Genomic DNA, 17,819 nt, shown 5'->3' with positions numbered 1-17,819 from the left:
CTGGAAGATTCTGATAGTAGACACCAGTCTGTTTGGCTGAGGAGGAGTACTGAGTCAACTCTCAGTTCAGGGAAAATGGACCCAGGAGGAGGCAAAGCTCTCCCATCAACCTTTTGGAACTCAGCAATTTGTGTCTTTATCCTTCATTGGACATCTATTCTCTCGGATTACTTGGTCTGGGTACAATGCCTACATCAACCACCAGGGAGGTACGAGGCTTTCGCAAGAAGCTCTGAAAGTTTCTCAGATCCTAGGTTGTGCTGAATGTTCTGTTCCAGTTCACATTTCGGGAATGGGCAACTGGTAGGCAGACTGAGTTGTCAAATTTTTCTTCTGAGCAGCTCCAGATGTGGACATGCAGCCAGACTAAACAGAAAAGATTTATTGCCAAAACGAAGGACTTTCACATTTTACATTCTGCCTTCTTTATGCCACGTTTATTGCATAGGATGGAAAGGGAGAATTCCCCTCTTCCCCTCTGACTTTCTTTTCCAAGGTTCGATATTCCACCCTGCTTTGCATTTTCTGGCTGTAGAAACCTAATGTGGCACCTTTTCTAGCCTTCCTCCAGTTTGGCGAGGACTAGAGAATAGCCCTTAGTACTGTGAACTTTCTCTCCTGTTCTCTTTACCCCCCTGGAATTTTTGTTGGTCCAGACCTTCATTCAAGAGGTTACTCAGGCTGTCCCCAGTTCTAGGCCATCGTTGATATCATGGGATCTGAATTTAGTTATTTTTGCACCTTTTTAAGAACATTCGGGAACTATTGGTATCTATGCTCTTGCAAAAGGTGTTTTCTCTTTCTTTTATTGTTGGACACCGCTTCATATCTTCCTTGACCAATGGGTTATGCTGCTCCTTACAGGAGTAGGACACTAGGAGGAAAAACATTGATTACTCCTATAGGGCAGTCCCCGGGTGTATACTCCCACTTCCTGCTATAGGATCTGTATATTTCTGCCTAGTCAGGAGTAAGGACCATAGCGCCTTGGTGGGATCTATGGTCCTGGCATTTTTTCCTTTTTTTAACAGAACTTTTTTTTTTTGTTTTGTTTTCCTCACTAGCGGGGTTCTCTCTGTGTAGCACCTCGCCCCCCACCCCCCTCCTGGGATGACGGCCATTTTTCTGTTCCTCCTAAGTCGGTGGTGGTGAGTTCCTGGGGAGGTATATACCCTCTTTTTTCTGCTATAGCAGCGCTGCTTGGTGCGCTGGGACGACTTTTAGTGCCATCGGTGCAGCGGTGGGGTTTTTATTTTAACAGTTTTTTTTTACAGTTTTTTTATTACTTTTCTGGCGGTTCCCCAGGGTACCATGGAGCCTCTGGAGCACGTGTCACCACCTGACCCACTCTCAGAAGCTGCGGGAGACTCTGGGTCTCAGCCTGCCCTGGCGGCCAGGACGGCGGTCCTGCAGTCATCAGTGTGTCAAAAGTGGATGTGGCTCTCCAAAAGAGATCCAGTAAAAAGCGCCCTCCGCCTTCCCCTGCTTCCTCTGTATCCACAGACTCTGAGGCTGAATTGGCCGCCGCAGACGTGAGTCACCCCATGGGGTCTGCGTTCCACTTACTTCAAGTGCTCAGATAGTGAGAATGATTGATTTATTTTCCACTATATCTGCGCAAGAAAAGGCGCTTGTGGAGGCACTGATTTTATCAAAACTTTAAAAATTGAGGACACAGCTAATGCTGCGCCGGTGCAATTTGGCACCTGCAGACCACCCAAGGTGTTCCCCTTTCCTGCCTATTTAGACGAGATTGTTGCTAGTCCGTGGGGTTCCTAAGCGTTTCGCTAGGTGGTATCCTTTTTGAGGAGTCCCCTTTCAAGAAACTGACCGCTCCACCAGTGGTGGATTCTCAGGTTTCCAGGCTGAAAAAAGTCACGTTGCTACCGGTGGAGGATGCTTAAAGACACTGTAGACAGGAAGGCTGAATCTCTGGTCCGATACCTTTTCACCGTGGCAGGTTCAATTTTGAGGCCGGTGTTCGCCATAACCTTCTTCCCTCACACCTTAACGGGCGGGGGGAAGATTTTGCGTCATGATTTGGAAGGGGGTCAGCATCCCCCTGAGCTGGCGGACGAGTTGACGTGGCCCCCTTTGCCTGCAGGGTGTCTGTGACAGCAATGACTCTTTGCTGCATGATCTGTTTGAAATGCTGGTCTGCGGACTAGGCCTCCAAAAAGGTGCTGACGGATCTCCCCTTCGTGGGGGCACGCTTGTTCGGAGCTTCCATGGAAGAGATCATAAAAGGTCTCATGGGAGGCAAGAGTACCCTGCTTCTGCAGGTTACAAGAAGCAGAGAGCCTCCCTGCAAACTCTGCTAATTTTCTCAAAACGTGCTAGATTCCAATCTAGCACGTTTTGAGAAAATTAGCACAGTTTATCACAAGCACTTTATATCTCATTCTAATATTTGTCATTTATTTCTGATCACTTTTAAGTGAATAAGTTTCATTCACCCTAGCACGGGAATTTGGAGTCACCTATTTTAGATTGCACAAAGTGAATTTTTTACAGTTATGTATTTATATCTTAAATACTAGTAGCAGCGCCTCATTACTTGCCTTGTTTGACATTTAAGTATTACCACTTAAATTTAAGGCAGCTCTACTTAACACTTTGTCTTTAGATCAGGGAAGGCGCCGTATATGATCTCATAAAGGCATGATAAGACACAGTCAGGTCAGTGGAGCAGGGTGTTGATTTGAAGGGATTGAAGAGAAGGAAGGATGTTATTATAAGTGGGTTATGCATGCTGCACCAGGCCAGAGGCAGCACTGGAGTACAGGGGCAGAGGGCAGTGATGGGGCACACACATGATGTGGATTTTGATTTGAAGGATATAATCCTAGGGATATTGGTGCTTATGCACCAGAGGCAAGAGTAGAGACTTTGATTGTCCGCTCTCAACACTGCACCTTTTCTGCCCCAGCCTAGCCTTAGACTACATTCACATTGGTCTGATTTGACATGTCAAATCGCATGTCAATTTGGAGCCAATTGCCAGCAATGGAATCGGCCGAATCGGTGCAACACCAACTTTGCTTAATCCACTGGGAGTGTGTAAAATCCCCTGGCACCACTTTGTTACTATGTAGGACAGTGGCAGTGTCTTTGCAGCATGAAGGGGAGTGGTTGGGTGGTGGTAAACGTGGCTCAGCCATGCAGTTTTACTGCCCTGAAAACATAAATGAAAACAAGGCTTAAAAGAAAGCATCTCACTTACTGTGTATAAACCTGACAAGCCAAGTGTTGTCTGTCATATGGAAACAATCCATTAGCAGTGTAGCCAACAGATCACTTTCACACACACCCGTTAGTGCTGCCCACCCCCCCCCCCCCTACACACACACACACACCTCAGCCATGTTTCCTGGGCTCCAAGCAACCATTGGCAGACCTGGGACTGGCATGGCAGGTACCAACAGATGGAAGGAAGGGAGATCAGCAAACATTCAGCGTGCATTTAATAGTGTCAGTAGTGTGAGCATAAAAACAGATTATGGCAGCTTGATTCTTCTATTAAGCTTTTGCTTCAAGTTTCTCAAACCTTTGGATGCTTGCGCGTTATGTGATAATGACTAAGCCCCTCCCCTTCGTGACATTGTCAAAAAGGGGCGGGGCATGGGTGATCTTAAAATTACGCCCCCCCCCCCCTGAAAAAAGTTCTGCGGATGCCCATGTCCCCGGGTGTTCACAAAAGTGTTGGCCCTGGTGTTAGCCTTACTTAGGCAGAGGTACTGGGTTACCCGGACGATCTACTTCTTTTAGCAGAGTCTCCGTCTGTCCTGAAGGACGATCTGGACATCGCAGTGCAAACTCTGCAAGAATTCAACTGGATTCTGAATTTTCAGAAATTGACTCTGACTCCGTCCAATACGTTCAAAACTGCTGAAATTGCAGCATGCTATTCCGCTCCTGTTATCCAACCGTCGGTCTTCTCTCAGGACTTGCATGCAAGTGCTGGGCCTGAGTGTGTTTACCTTCGAGGCAGTTTAATTTGCTCAGTTCCACACCAGACCTCTGCAAAAAGAGATTCTAGCCAAATGGGACAAGAATCCACGCCCCCTGAACAATCTGATAATGTTGAGCTGGGGTACGAGGGGATCTCTAATTTGGTGGCTTCGCTTTCCGACACTTCGACAGGGCAAGTCTTTACTTCCCCTGTACTGGATGGTGGTCTCCACAGACGCCAGTTTGTCCAGGTGTGGGGTGTCCTGGGCACGAAATCATCCCAGGGAGTCTGGTCTCGGGAGGAGTCCAGTCTACCAATCAACATCCTGGAAAGTCGGGCGATCAGGCTTTGCCTGTCCCAGTGGGCGGATCGTCTGCAGGGGTTTCCAGTAAGGATTTTGGCATATGTCAATCATCAAGGGGGCACCAAAAGTGCCCTAGCAGGCAAAGAAGTGGCCGGCATTCTGAGGTGGGCAGAAAGAGTTGTTCCAGCCCTCTCTGCTGTGCATATTCCAGGGGTGAAAAATTGGCAGGCGGATTACTTCAGTCGGCAGGCCCTGAGTCCTGGCAAATGATCCCCTCACCCAGAGGTGTTTAAACAACTGTGTCTCCGGTGGGGGACCCCCCCGATGTGGACCTGTTAGCCTCGCGCATCAACCGGAAGGTTCTGCGGTTTGTGGTAAGGTCTTGAGACCCTCTGGCAGACGCTCTGGTGGCCCCTTGGGGCCAGTATCGCCTAAAATATGCCTTTACTTCGCTACAGCTTCTGCCAAGACCTCTGCGCAGAATCGAAGCAGAAGGGATTCCAGTAATTCTGGTGGCCCCAGACTGACCTCAACGGTCTTGGTACGCAGGCCTGGTAGGACTGGTAGCCGATGCTCCGTGGCAACTTCCTGTCGGAAAAGATCTCTTGTTTCAAGGACCGATCTTCCACCCTGCTTTAGTCACTGGCTTGAATGGCCTGGCTGTAGAAAGCCAGGTACTGAAGGACGGGGTTGTCGGATTCAGTGATTCCTACTCTGTTAAAGGCTAGGAAATCTACTTCTCGGAAGATTTATCATCGAGTTTGGAAGGCATACATTGCTTGGTGCTGGAGTTTCTACAAAGCGGTGTAGATCAGCGTTTGGCCTTGGGCACCATCAAGGGCCAGATTTCAGCCTTGGCAATTTTCTTCCAAAGGCTTTCAGCCGCAAATTCCTTGGTTCACACTTTCGTGCAGGGGGTTCACCACAGGGTGCCCCCATGGGATCCTAATCTGGTACTTCCGGTTCTTCAAAAACCGCCCTTTGAAAAAAATTGTGAGAATCCTCTTCTTACCTTGTCACAGAAAGTGGCTTTCTTGGGGGCTATTATTTCTGCACTAGGATCTCAGAGCTGGCTGCGTTGTCCTGTCAGTCTCCTTACTTGGTGGTTTATAGGGACAAAGTGGTGCTACGTCCCTGTCAATCGTTCCTTCCTAAAGTCGTTTCGGGGTTCAACTTAAATGAAGATATTGTGTTGCCTTCGTTGTGTCCTAAGCCAAAACATCCAAAAGAAATTGCCTTACATTCCCTGGATGTAGTTCTGGTCATTCAGGTGTACCTAGCGGTGATTGAGTCGATTCACAAATCGGATTCCTTATTTGGAACCATCCTTACGGATGGTTCTGGTAAGGGGCAGGCCGCATCCACTGCGACCATTTACAGATGGATCAGACAGATGGGGGTGCAGGCTTACTACATCAAGGGTCAGGTTCCTCCTTTCCCTGTTAAGTCACATTCTATGAGGGCCCCTAGTGCCTCCTGGGCCTTCCGTCATCAGGCGTCAGTGGTCCAGATTTGCAAAGCGGCCACATGGTCGTCTGTACACACATTCACCAAGTTTTACAAGGTGGACGTTTTTGCAGATGCTGCATTTGGCCGCAGATTTTTGCAGGCTGCTGTTGCAGAGGCTTCTTTCTCTTGAGGGTGTAGTTTTCTTGGTAGGTGAGCTCCAGTTGTTTCTAGTTGAGCTCTTGGGTTACCTGGTTGGCTTTGTTGAGCCCTGTGGGGAATTCTGATTTTTTTGCTGTGTTTTTTTTTTTCCCACCCCTCATGCTGACACTGCTTTGGGACGTCCCATTGGTCAAGGAAGATGTGAAGCTGTCTGTCAATTAACGAAAGAGAAAACTGGATTATTGTATTACTGTAAAATCCTTTTCTCTGATGTTCATTGGACACATCAACCACCCCTCTGTGGAGTTGGGTTATGTATTCTGACACCGCTTGTTAAAAAATTGAGATCCTTTAGCAGGAAGTGGGAGTATGCCCCATGGAACTGCCCTAAAGGCATAGTAATTTTTTTTCCGCCTAGTGTCCTAATCCTGTAGGGGGCTGCATAACTCATCGGTCAAGGAAGATCTGAAGCTGTGTCCATCAATGAACGGTAATACAAAAATCAATTTTTTTATTTTTTATTGGTGGCTATCACCTCAGTTTTGAGCTGGCTGTACTCTCTTGTAAACACACATTTTTATTTATTCATCAAGACAAAGTAGTTCTCCACCCTCAGCTATCCTTCCTGCCGAATGTATTGTCTGCTGTTCATTTGAATTAAACAGGGTTCCCATATGTCCAGACCCAAACCGTTTTTAAGAAATGGCTATTTATAATTTATTGGGGTTTGGGTTCTTAGATTTTACCTCAACACTACTTTACCTATTCTAAAGAAAGATTCTGTTTATCTTCCCTGATGGTTCTATAAAAGGACAGGCTTCTTCTGCCATATCTTGGTGGATTCATTCGATATTCAAGCCTACCCTCTTTCCTGAGGGGAGCCTCCATTTCCCGTTACTGCTTGTTCTACCGAGAGTTTGGTCATCTCCTCGGCTTTTCGGTGTTCAGCCTCCTGTTTCTCAAGTTTGTAAGGTGGCTACTTGGTTGTCTTTTCATACTTCTACATGGTTGTTTCCACAGTTTTGGACCCAACGTTATACAGGCTGCTATTTAAGAGCCTGCAGGGGATAAAAATAATCTTTTGATTGTGCCTAGTGTCCTTCAGTGAAGTCATAGAAAAGTATTTTACAGTGAGTGCAAAAATCCAATATTTTGGCTCCAGATTGATAGTTTATCATTTATGGTCACTGTATGCTAGTATGTAAAAATCCATGGTCTGCTTGGTTCCACAGTTAACACAAGAAAGACATTTGACTTCCACCAATGTCCTTTTAATTTTAAGTGTATATATTGGTAATCACTCAAGTCTGCAGACTTTTCTTGTACTGCAGTCTTTACTTAGACATTTTTTTTAGTAATCTGTTCCCTTCTATCAGATCAAACATGAGGCTTGTTTTGAAGCAGATCTATACTAAGAGAAATATTTAGGCTCATATTGACTACAACCTCAATTCCAAAAAATGTGGGATGCTGTGAAAAATCTACATAAAAACAGTGCAATGATTTGCAAATCTCATAAACCCCCTAATTTACTCGCAAAAAAAATAATGAACACACGAGTATGCAGTCTATTGAGAGCACTGTGTCGCGACCATGACTCCAGCGTGCATGTGCGGGAATGACATAATCGCGGCCTGGCCATTCAAAAGGCCGAAGAGCGCAAACACAGAAGAAAGACTGGTTGAAGATGAAAGCACCAACACTGGACCACTGCAGAGCTTCGTTTTAAGCTAAGGCTGTCATAATATGCTTGTGTGCAGTGCATTCTAGCACATTACAGCGTAAACCACCTGGGGGACACTTTTTATTTTTCTTCTAGGACTTTATGATGCCTTTAAACAGTTAAAATCCTTTATCAGGCAAGACTGGGACATTTCTTTCCCAAAACTCAGTTCCCAGACATTTACAGAGTGTTGTTAAAAAAAGGGGATGCTACACCGTGGTAAACATGGTCCTGTCCCAACATTTTTGAGACGTATTCCTGCCATCAATTTCAAAATGACCTTATTTTTTTCCTAAAATTGTACGTTTAGCATTTTAAACGTTTGATATGTTTTCTGTTTTAAATAAAATATGGGTTTGAGATTTGAAAGTTCTTGCATTTTTTGAGTTGGGGGTTGTACATTTACTCTGATAATGCTAGTGGCCTGGCTGTCTTTCTGATTCTTTAAGGCTTTCAGTTAATGATCAGGAACTAATACGCAGTTATTGTTGTCTATAGTTACTGCATACTTGTTCCAGGATAGTGATTCAGAAATGTAATAAAGCCATAGACATCTAGCGGTTTCAATAGGAATGTAGCATAAACCTATTTCTTTTAGTACAGGTTTTCTTTAATCGTGATACTATACAAGTACGTTGTTTTGTGTGTGTTTAAGCAAACCTGTATACAGTGCATCCAAAAAGTATTCAGTGCTTCATTTTTTCCACATTTTATGTTACAGCCTTATTCCAAAAAATATTGAATTCATTATTTTCCTCAAAATTCTACAAACAATACTCCATAATCACAATGAAAGAAGTTTGAAATCTTTGCAAATGTATTGAAAATAAAAAAACGCCTTTTGGCATGGCACTCAAAATTGAGCTCAAGTGAATCCTGTTTCCACTGATCATCCTTGTAATGTTTCTACAACTTAATTGGAGTCCTGTGGTAAATTCAGTTGATTGGACATTTTGGAAAGGCACACACCTGTTTATATAAGGTTCCACAGTTAACAGTGCATGTTAGTGCACAAACCAAGCCATGAAGTCTAAGGAATTGTCTGTAAACCTCAGAGACAGAATTTTATCGAGGCACAGATCTGGGAAAGGGTACAGAAGCTCAAGTCCCAATGAGCACAGTGGCCTCCATCATCCGTAAATGGAAGAAGTTTGGAACCACCAGGACACTTCCTAGAGCGGGCCGCCCGGCCAAACTCAGAGATAAGGGGAGAAGGGCCTTAGGGAGGTGACCAAGATCCAGATGGTCACTCTGACAGAGCCAGAAGGAGAGGGAACCAACCAGAAGAACAACCATCTTTGCAGCACTCCACCAACCAGGCCTGTATGGTAGAGTGGCCAGACGGAAGCCACTCCTCAGGAAAGGCACGTTACAGCCCACCTGGAGTTTGCCAAAAGGCAGCTGAAGGAATCTCACACCATGAGAAATAAAATTATATGGTCTGATTAAACCGATTAAATTATTTGGCCTGAATTGCAAGCAACACGTCTGGAGAAAGCCAGGCACCACTCATCACCTGGCCAATAGCATCCCTACAGCGAAGCGTGTTGGTGTTTAGCATTATGCTGTGGACATGTGTTTCAACGGCAGGATTGAGGGAAAGATGAATGCAGCAATATACAGCAACATCTTTATCGAAAACCTGCTCCAGAGCGCTCTGGACCTCAGACTGTGGCGAAGGTTAATCTTCCAACAGGACAGTGACCCTAAACACACATCCAAGATAACAAAGGAGTGGCTATGGGACAACTCTGTGAATGTCTTTCCGTGGCCCAGACTTGAACCCGATTGAACATCTATGGGGACATGAAAATGGCTGTGTACCGATGCTCCCCATCCAACATGATGGAGCTTGAGAGGTACTGGAAAGAAGAATGGGAGAAACTGCCCAAAAATAGGTGTGCCAAGCTTGTAGCATCATACTCGGGACTTGAGGCTGTTATGGTGCCAAAGGGGCTTCAAAAAAACGTTGAGCAAAGGCTGTGTGAATACTTGTGTGCGTATGAATTTTTTCGCTTTTTTTTTTTAATAAATTTGCAAACATTTCAAATAAACTTCTTTCTCGTTGTCAATATTGGGGTATTGTTTGTAGAATTTTAAAGATAATTAATGTAATTCATTTTGGAATAAGGCTGTAACATAACAAAATATGGAAAAAGTGAAGCACTGTAAATACTTTTCGGATGCACTGTATATTGTAGAAAACCTTGCTTGGGACTTGGGCATCCTAGGGCTGCTTTGTATTAGTAAATAATAAAGTGCAAAGCCTAGCAGGTGTACATTCAGCCTACACGGTCTGCAAGTAGTGTTGATGGCCTCCCTTGCTGCTTTCTCTGTGAACAGAGCTTGACTGAGTCTGCAAACTTTTTAGATAAGTAGACAGGGTCTGCCTTGGGATGACAACCATTCTATGTGAAGCAGACTAAGGCAGGTCATCAAACATGCCTGCAGTTTATGGACACTAAGGCATTACGTAGAAGAGCAGCAGATTTTTTTCCCTAGTAGCGTTCTAGTATAATGGATCAGCTGCTAATAGTCAATTTACATCTACTTAAAAGGGACAGGAGAGGCAACATAAATAGATTTGGTCTGATCTAAATTGATCTTTAAATGTTGGAAAACATTGTTCTTTTGAAATAATATAAATGGTTTGGAGAGAGGTAAATGGCACTGCCTACTATAGGTGTATATCACTGCTAAAAATCTCTTCAAAGTTAATGTTTCTATCCCCAATGTAGCTAAAGATATCCATAGCTGCAGATGAAAAAACACCTATAGGGGTGTTTAAATGAAAGAGTGGAAAATGACCTGCGCTTAGGATAGGGAGAAAATGGCGCTGCCTACCATTTACCTCTCTCCCAACCATTTACATTTTACTATATATCCGTTGGATTATAGTCAGGAGCTAGGCTGCAGCCATCATTTGATCATTTTCTCCCTATCCTAAGCGCCGATCATTTTCCACTCTTTTGAAATAGAAAGTTTATTGTAGGGTCAGGAATGTCTGTCTCGCCTAAATCTGTTCTAGAAAAGTGACTGAAGAAAGGATTATCCCCTCATTAGAATTTTTATTCTCTTCTTTCAATTAGTTGTCATCATCTAGTTTTAAATCGGGCCCAACCACCAGGAATATACCAACTGCTTCTTCAACTCCAGAAGTTAATGTAAGCAATGCTGCAGCCATTCCTAACATGCCAGACCCTGAAGACTCCTCATCAGTGGATAATGAGGTACTCTTAATATCTAAAGCTCTTTAAATAAATATTTCATTTTGTGAAATCTAAATCTCAGGTTACATCTGTCTGTGTGTCTCTCCCTGGTGACCAACCTGTGTCCCTTTAGCACCTTTTCTGTAGGCAGTGGTCTGCGTTTTCCTTACCTTACCTTAGTCTGGTAGTAGTTAAATTACTTATATATCGGTGTGTTTCTTTCATGCTATATTGCTACTGCCTCAGTTTTTTTTCTCGATTGTTCATTGACGGATGCAGCTTCATATCTTCTTAGCCATTGGGTTATGCTCCTCCCATCAGGAATAGGACACTAGGCAGGAAAAAGCTTTCACCATGCCCATGGGGCTATTCCTGCTGGCATAACCCCACATACTCTGCTACTGCCCTCAGTTTGTTTCTGCCTAGTTTAGGAGTAGGACCTAGTTCCCTCCTGGGACTTTGGTCTTAGCTGTTTTTTTTTTGTGAACTTTTTTGTACTTCTTCTTTAAGTAGAGTTCCTGGAGAACTACAAGCAACAGTCGGCTGGGTTTCGGACTGGATATTCTAGATCCTTCAGGTCTCCCAGCCTGGCCAGCGACCGCTAGCAGGTTATAGTCCAGCACTAGGCCACGACAGAGCCCCAATGGACGGGGAGGAGCCTGTGAGTGGACAGTCTCGCTGGGACGCAAACAACCTGGAACACCCTGAGTTGCAGCGTACCCCTTGGCTGGCAGCGTCCCCAATCTTGGGTGGGAGGCAGTGTGCTCGGAGTGGCACTCACCTGATCCATAGGGATATATTGCGGCCGCTGAAGCGGTTCTGCAGGGGAGAGGGCGTTTTTCTTGCTGGTGGGGTCCCCTCCTGGGGACCATCTGATGCCTTTGTTGGTGACCCCCCCCCCCCGCCCACAGGTCCTGGAGACCGTGTGGCGTGCCATGGGGGCCGCCATTTTGCTGTACACTTGCCCTGCGTTAATGTCAGAATCCCTCATTGTAATGTATGGGCAGCCATTTTCGGACTCTTCCCCATAGGAATGCATGGGGCAGCCATTTTCTTGTGGTCCATGGTGCTGGACAGCATAGGCAAGGCATCAGACACTCTAGGCATGACCCGGGTGCTTTCACGTCCTGTGTCAGATCGTTTCTCTCTCCTGTACAGATCATTCATGCAAGCCTCCTAAATGGTTTGGTAACGTTTTTTTGTGGTCTCTTGTGGGTTTCCTCACACACACTGCTAACAGACTGTGTTAGGCTGGGCCTTTCTGTACCACCAGTGCAGCGCTGCGATCACAACACTTAAAGTGACACTACATCTTTTTAAAATTAGTAAACATGGAGTCCCAGGACAAAATTTCACCTACAGACCCCCTCAGTGCGACTGCGGAACCTTCTGGGTTGTAGTCAAAAGTGGATTTAGTGTTTAAAATTAACACTAGCCGTAAGCGCCTTTTGCCTTCGCTGCCCTCTTTTGTATCTTCAGATTCAAAGGCAGATGTGGCCGCCGCAGATGCACCCCACCCTGGTGGCTCTGTGTCCTCGCATTCTGATGGTGAAGACGACCTGCCTCATCAGCCGCTCCACGGAAGCACTTATAGTTTCAGTGCGAGAAACTTTAAAAATGATGGATGAATCTACAGTGTCAGGAATGCAGGTGTCTTTTGGCACCCGCAAATCCCAGAAATCAGGCAAAATGTTCCCCTGTCCGGAACTTTTGGAATATATTGTCAGTGAACACTGGGGGCGCATTAAGCACATGTTAATTGTGCCCAAGCGTGTTAAAACACTGTTATCCGTTCATGGATAAGGTTTCCTCTCGGTGGACTGTGCCACCAAAGGTGGATCATCCAGTTTCCAGACTGAATAAGTCTACTGTGTTCCCGAGTGAAGAATCCCTGGCCTATACGAACCCTGCTGATAGACGGATTGAGTATTTGTTCCACCATTTTTAAATGCGATAGCTGGCTCCTTATTGAAACTATTTTTTGTGACCACCCTGGTGTCGCAGACCGTCACTGAATGGGTGAAGTTGCTTAAAAGGTGTCTTAGAAACAGAACAGCTGTAACCGGGGCTGATTGAGCTCTTGGATCAAATGGCTCATGCCCTTCTCTATATATGTGATGAATCGCTGGATGTGGCTCCACTGGTAGCGGTAGGGATTGCTATTAGACACATGGTGTGGCTGAAAAGCTGGTCTGCGGACCAGGCTTCCAAAAAAGGCTCTTTCTGACCTTCCCTTTACGGGGGGAGAGCTTGTTTGGATCCTCCCTGGATGAGTTCATCAAAGGCCTTACGGGTGGGGGCCTTACGGGTGGGAAGAGTACTCTTCTCCTTCAATCCTCTAAGGGCAAGGCACCACGTGGTAGACGGTGGCCTTCTTTTACTGCTCATGGCAGATTTTCCGTACCTCTGGGTCGCAAGAATAAGGAAAGCCATTCAGGTCTTCTGGGAATTCCAAGAAGATGTGGTCCGGCAAACTGAAGAGAAGCCAATCCGGATCTGCAGACAGACAAATCCTCGTCTGCATGAAGGGGTGCCCTCACCCGATTCTCGGGTGGGCGGCTGTCTTAGTTTCTTTTTGGAACCATGGACTTCCTTGTTTCAGGACAAATGGGTTCATGAACTGATCTGATTGGGTGCAAGATCGAATTCTGGTCTTGACCATCAGACAGGGTCTTTCTGTCCAATCTGCGCCTATCTCCAGACCGTTTAAGGGATCTCGGAGAGGCGGTACAAGGTCTGCTGTCGCAAAGGGTGATTGTGCCGGTTCCCTCTCAGGAAGGTTTTCAAGGGTTTTATTCAAACCTGTTTACTGTGCCCAGGAAGGAAGGCAAAGTGCGTCCAATCCTGGACCTCAAGGTTTTGAACCGCTTTGTGCGGGTACAGAGGTTTTGACTAGAGTTCATTCGCACGGTAGTAGCGTCCCTACTTCAGGGAGACTTTTTGGCCTCCATAGATATCAAGGACGCATATCTACACATCCCTATCTACACTGGACACCAGCTTTTTCACCGCTTCACTATAGGAGAGAGGAGCCTGGACCTGGACAACCTGGACTTACCTGGACGATCTCCTATTAAGGGCGGACACTCACTCAGCCCTGTTGGGCGATTTGGCTGTCACTGTCCAAACACTGCAAGAGTTCGGTTGGAAGAAGTTGCAAAAATTGCAGGGAGCGATCTGGTTGTTAGCAAACAATCTGTCTTCTCTGCAGACTTGCATGGGGGCCTTGGGTCTGATGGTATAAACCTTTGAGGCGGTTCCGTTTGCTCAGTTCCACACGAAAGCCTTATAAAAGGAGATTCTCGTAAAATGGAACAAGGATCCAAAATCCTTGGATACTTTGATTCGGTTGAGTCGCAACACAGTCTGCTCTTCTGTGGTGATTTAACTCCTCAGCACTTCGCCAAGGAAAGTCCTTCTTGCCATTGTATTGGAATGGTGGTTACCACGGATGCCAGCTTGTCAGGCTGGGGAGGCGTGCTGGGGAAACTGTGCGCCTAGGGGTCCTGAACGGTGGAAGAGTCCAAGCTGCCGATAAATATCTTGCAGCTCAGAGCGATAGTTTTTTGCCTGAGTCATTGGACGGCTCGTCTCGTCTGCAAGGTTGCCCGGTCTGGATTCAATCGGACAATGCCATGGCCGTGGCGTACATCAATCATCAAGGGGGCACCAAGAGTGTCTTGGCGGCCCGGAAGGTGGCTGAGATTCTGGATTGGGTGGAGAGGTTTGTCCCAGCTCTTTCTGCTGTGCACATCCCCGGGGTGGAGAACTGGCATGCGGATTACCTGAGTCGTCATGTGTTGCATCAGGGGGAGTGGTCCCTGCACCCAGAGGTGTTTCACCTCCTCTGTGTCCAGTGGGGGACACCCGATGTCGACCTGTTTGCTTCTCGACTCAACAAGAAGGTTCAGAGGTTTGTGGCCAGGTCAAGGGATCCTCTGGCCGACGCCGCAGACGCACTGGTGGCTCCTTGTGGTCAGCTCATGCCCTGATTCGCACATTTTATTAAGGAGGTGCATCATCTGGCGCCTCCAAGATGATCCCCGTTACCTCCGTGGGATCTGAATTTGGTGTGATCAGTTCTTCAAAAACGTCCTTTTGAGAACATTCAAGAGATTGCCCTGCTTACATTATCTCAGAAGGTTGCCTTTTTGATGGCTATCACTTCTGCCTGCCGGGTGTCTGAACCGGCGGTGTTGTCTTGCCATTCACTTTATCTAGTGGTCCACAGAGATTAAGTGGTACTTCGACCTAATCAGTAATTTCTTCCTAAGGTGGTTTCGGTTTTCCATTTGAATGAAGACATTGTGCTTCCTTCACTCTGTCCTAAACCCAAGCATCCCAAGGAAATTGCTTTGCATTCTTTGGATGTGGTTTGGGCACTTAAAGTTTACCTGGCCCGAACCACAGGCAGACGGTGGTTCAGGCTTATTCACTGAAGGGTCAGTTTCCTCCTTTCCTGGTGAAGGCGCCTTCTACCAGAGCGCTGAGTGCCTCTTGGGCTTTTCGCCCTCTGCCGTCAGTGATGCAAGTTAGCAAGGTGGCAAATTGGTCGTCAGTTCACAACATTCTACAAGGTAGATGTGTTGGCATTTTCAGATGCCTCTTTTGGCCACAAGGTTTTGCAGGCTGCTGTCTAAAAGAGAACTTTTTTTTTCTTTGAGGGTGTATGTTTTTTCTGAGCTCCAGTTTTTCCTGGTTGAGCTCCTTGTTACCTGGTTGGCTATGTTTAGCCTTTGGGGAATTACGTTCTTCTTTGTGTTGTTTTTCCCACCCCTCATAATACTGCTTTGGGACATCCCAAAGAAGATATGACGCTGCATCTGTCAATGAACGATAGAGCGAACTGGATTTTTATACTTGGCGTAAAATCCTTTTCTCTGAAGTTCATTGACAGACGCAACACCCGCCCCTCTAATTATGAGTGTTGAGAGTTGTCGTCTTCTAAACACTGCTTGCAATGAAACTAAGGGCTGTAGCAGAGTGTGTGGGGTTATGCCTGCAGGGACAGCCCCATGGGCGTGGTGAAAGCTTTTTCCTGCCTAGTGTCCTATCCCTGATGGGAGGAGCATAACCCAATGGCTAAGAAGCTATGAAGCTGCATCTGTCAATAAACTTCAGCGAAAAGGATCTTACGGGAAGTACAAAAAATCCAGTTTTTACTCCATCTCTTGCAGCATGCCTCTTGGTGTTGTCAGAGGCCCCTATATCAAGAACCTGAAGACCAATTGAGCCATCTACTTTGTCCTTCTGTTTGCCTATCTGTCTACCTACATATCAAAATGTACCAAAGAATAGGGAAACGTTATATTCGTCTAAGATTTGTATTACTTCTCTGAAAAACAGCAGCATATTTTCCTCTTTTTAAAAGGTATGGTCAGAGATTCGCTGGAACCAGATTTTAAGGGAAGATTTGCGACAAAGACGGAAGCAGCTGGAGTCTTTGATGGCTGAACATCAGCGGAGACAAGGACTCACAGAAATCACATCTGCTGCCTCTTTAAGAAGTGACGACTCTGAAACACAGGGCCTTCATCATCAAAGCAGAACTGAAAAGTAAGGCATTGGAATGTGAACCCATCAGGTCCTACAGTATCTGAAATAACTGAACTACTAAGTTCAAATTCTTCAAATATATTAATAGTAAAAAGGTTAAGTCTGAGCATGTAGGCCCTTTACAAAAAAAATCTGGAGTGGGTGACTGATGACAAAGAGGACGCGGATTTATTAAATACTTTCTTCAGCTCTGTGTATACAAAGGAGCATGGGGGAAGTCATGACCATAATGAGGATGGTATTGACACAGCCCTGAATGATCCACAATGGCTCAAAAGTGATCTGGTCCAGAAATGTTTAGACAGAATAAAGGTGGATAAAGCACCTGGACCAGATGGCATCCACCCACGTATCCTAAAATAATTGAGTGCTGCAATTTCAAAGCCTTTATTTAAAAATTTTAGGGACTCGTTAAGGACTGGAATAGTACCACTGGATTGGCATAGGGCCAGTGTGGTGCCTATTGGTGATCTACGAATATTGTTTTTTTATTACCAATACCGATATTTTGGTCATCGGATATCGATATTGGCCGATATTTTCGGACATTTAAAAGCTTTTTCCCAGGTACTCTTGTGGAGGGATCTGGGGGTCTAAAAGACCCCAAACTCCTCCTCTGCACTTAAAAGCATTCAAAACGCCAAGTTGGGCTGTTCTGAATGCTCACATTTTTTTGAATTTGGTGCCCAGTACAAGTGATGTCATGACAACATTTCCGGATTTTTTACATGGAGACCCGATCAGAGCCGAATGTGGCTTTGATCGGGTCTTCTCTTTGGCTGCCGTGCAGGTAGGATGCCCGGGTCTCCTTGTAATGACAGCCAAGCGCCTTCTCAGCCGCATCAGTTGTCATTACAAGACAGCCGACCGTCGGCTATAGATGCCAGTACCGGGGATGATGGCTCTAGCTGCAGGCATCACCTCCAGTACATGCACTTTCCTGAAATATCGGCGATATCGGTAACCTCAGGGGCCGATTCCGATAATTCGGGAAGAGTGCAGATTGGCCCCCGATATATCAGTGTTGCCGATAATCGGTCGATCCCTAGTGCCTATATTTAAAAAGGGATCAAAGTCTTTGCTAAGTAACTATAGAACTGTTATTTTTCTGTAGTTGGGAAGATACGGGAGAGTTTAATAAAAGACCACATAGATGAGTTCTTGCTGGAAGAAAATATTTTAAGCAACAGACAGCATGGAATCATGAGACAGAAGTTGTCAAACAAACCTTATTTCTTTTTGAGGAGGTAATTAAAACCTTGGACAGAGGGGTGGCTGTGGATGTATTATACCTGGATTTTCCAAAAGCGTTTGACACAGTTCCCCACACACGACTAATGTGTAAGGTAAAGTCTACTGGCTTGGAAAGATCAGTTTGTAAATGGATCGAAATTTGGCAAAAAAGATAGAATTCAGAGAGTAGTGGTTAATGATTCTTACTCTGAATGGTCTAAGGTTATCAGTGGT

General features: G+C 45.7%; 1 protein-coding gene across 1 annotated transcript in view; it reads left to right on the top strand.

The window, feature by feature from the left end:
* Positions 1 to 17,819, top strand: part of PCM1 (pericentriolar material 1) — a 311,695-nt gene that overhangs the window by 141,469 nt on the left and 152,407 nt on the right. Inside the window, exons 16-17 of the mRNA XM_082243082.1 lie at positions 10,677 to 10,817; positions 16,168 to 16,352. Of these exons, the coding sequence (XP_082099208.1) occupies positions 10,677 to 10,817; positions 16,168 to 16,352 (326 nt within the window). The remainder of the gene's footprint in view (positions 1 to 10,676; positions 10,818 to 16,167; positions 16,353 to 17,819) is intronic.

This window comes from Pelophylax lessonae (genome assembly GCF_965119305.1).
Source record: "Pelophylax lessonae genome assembly, chromosome: 1".
NCBI classification, from domain to species: Eukaryota; Metazoa; Chordata; class Amphibia; order Anura; family Ranidae; genus Pelophylax; species Pelophylax lessonae.
Note: the sequence above shows the minus strand (reverse complement) of the source record. Positions and strands in the feature narration are given on the sequence as shown.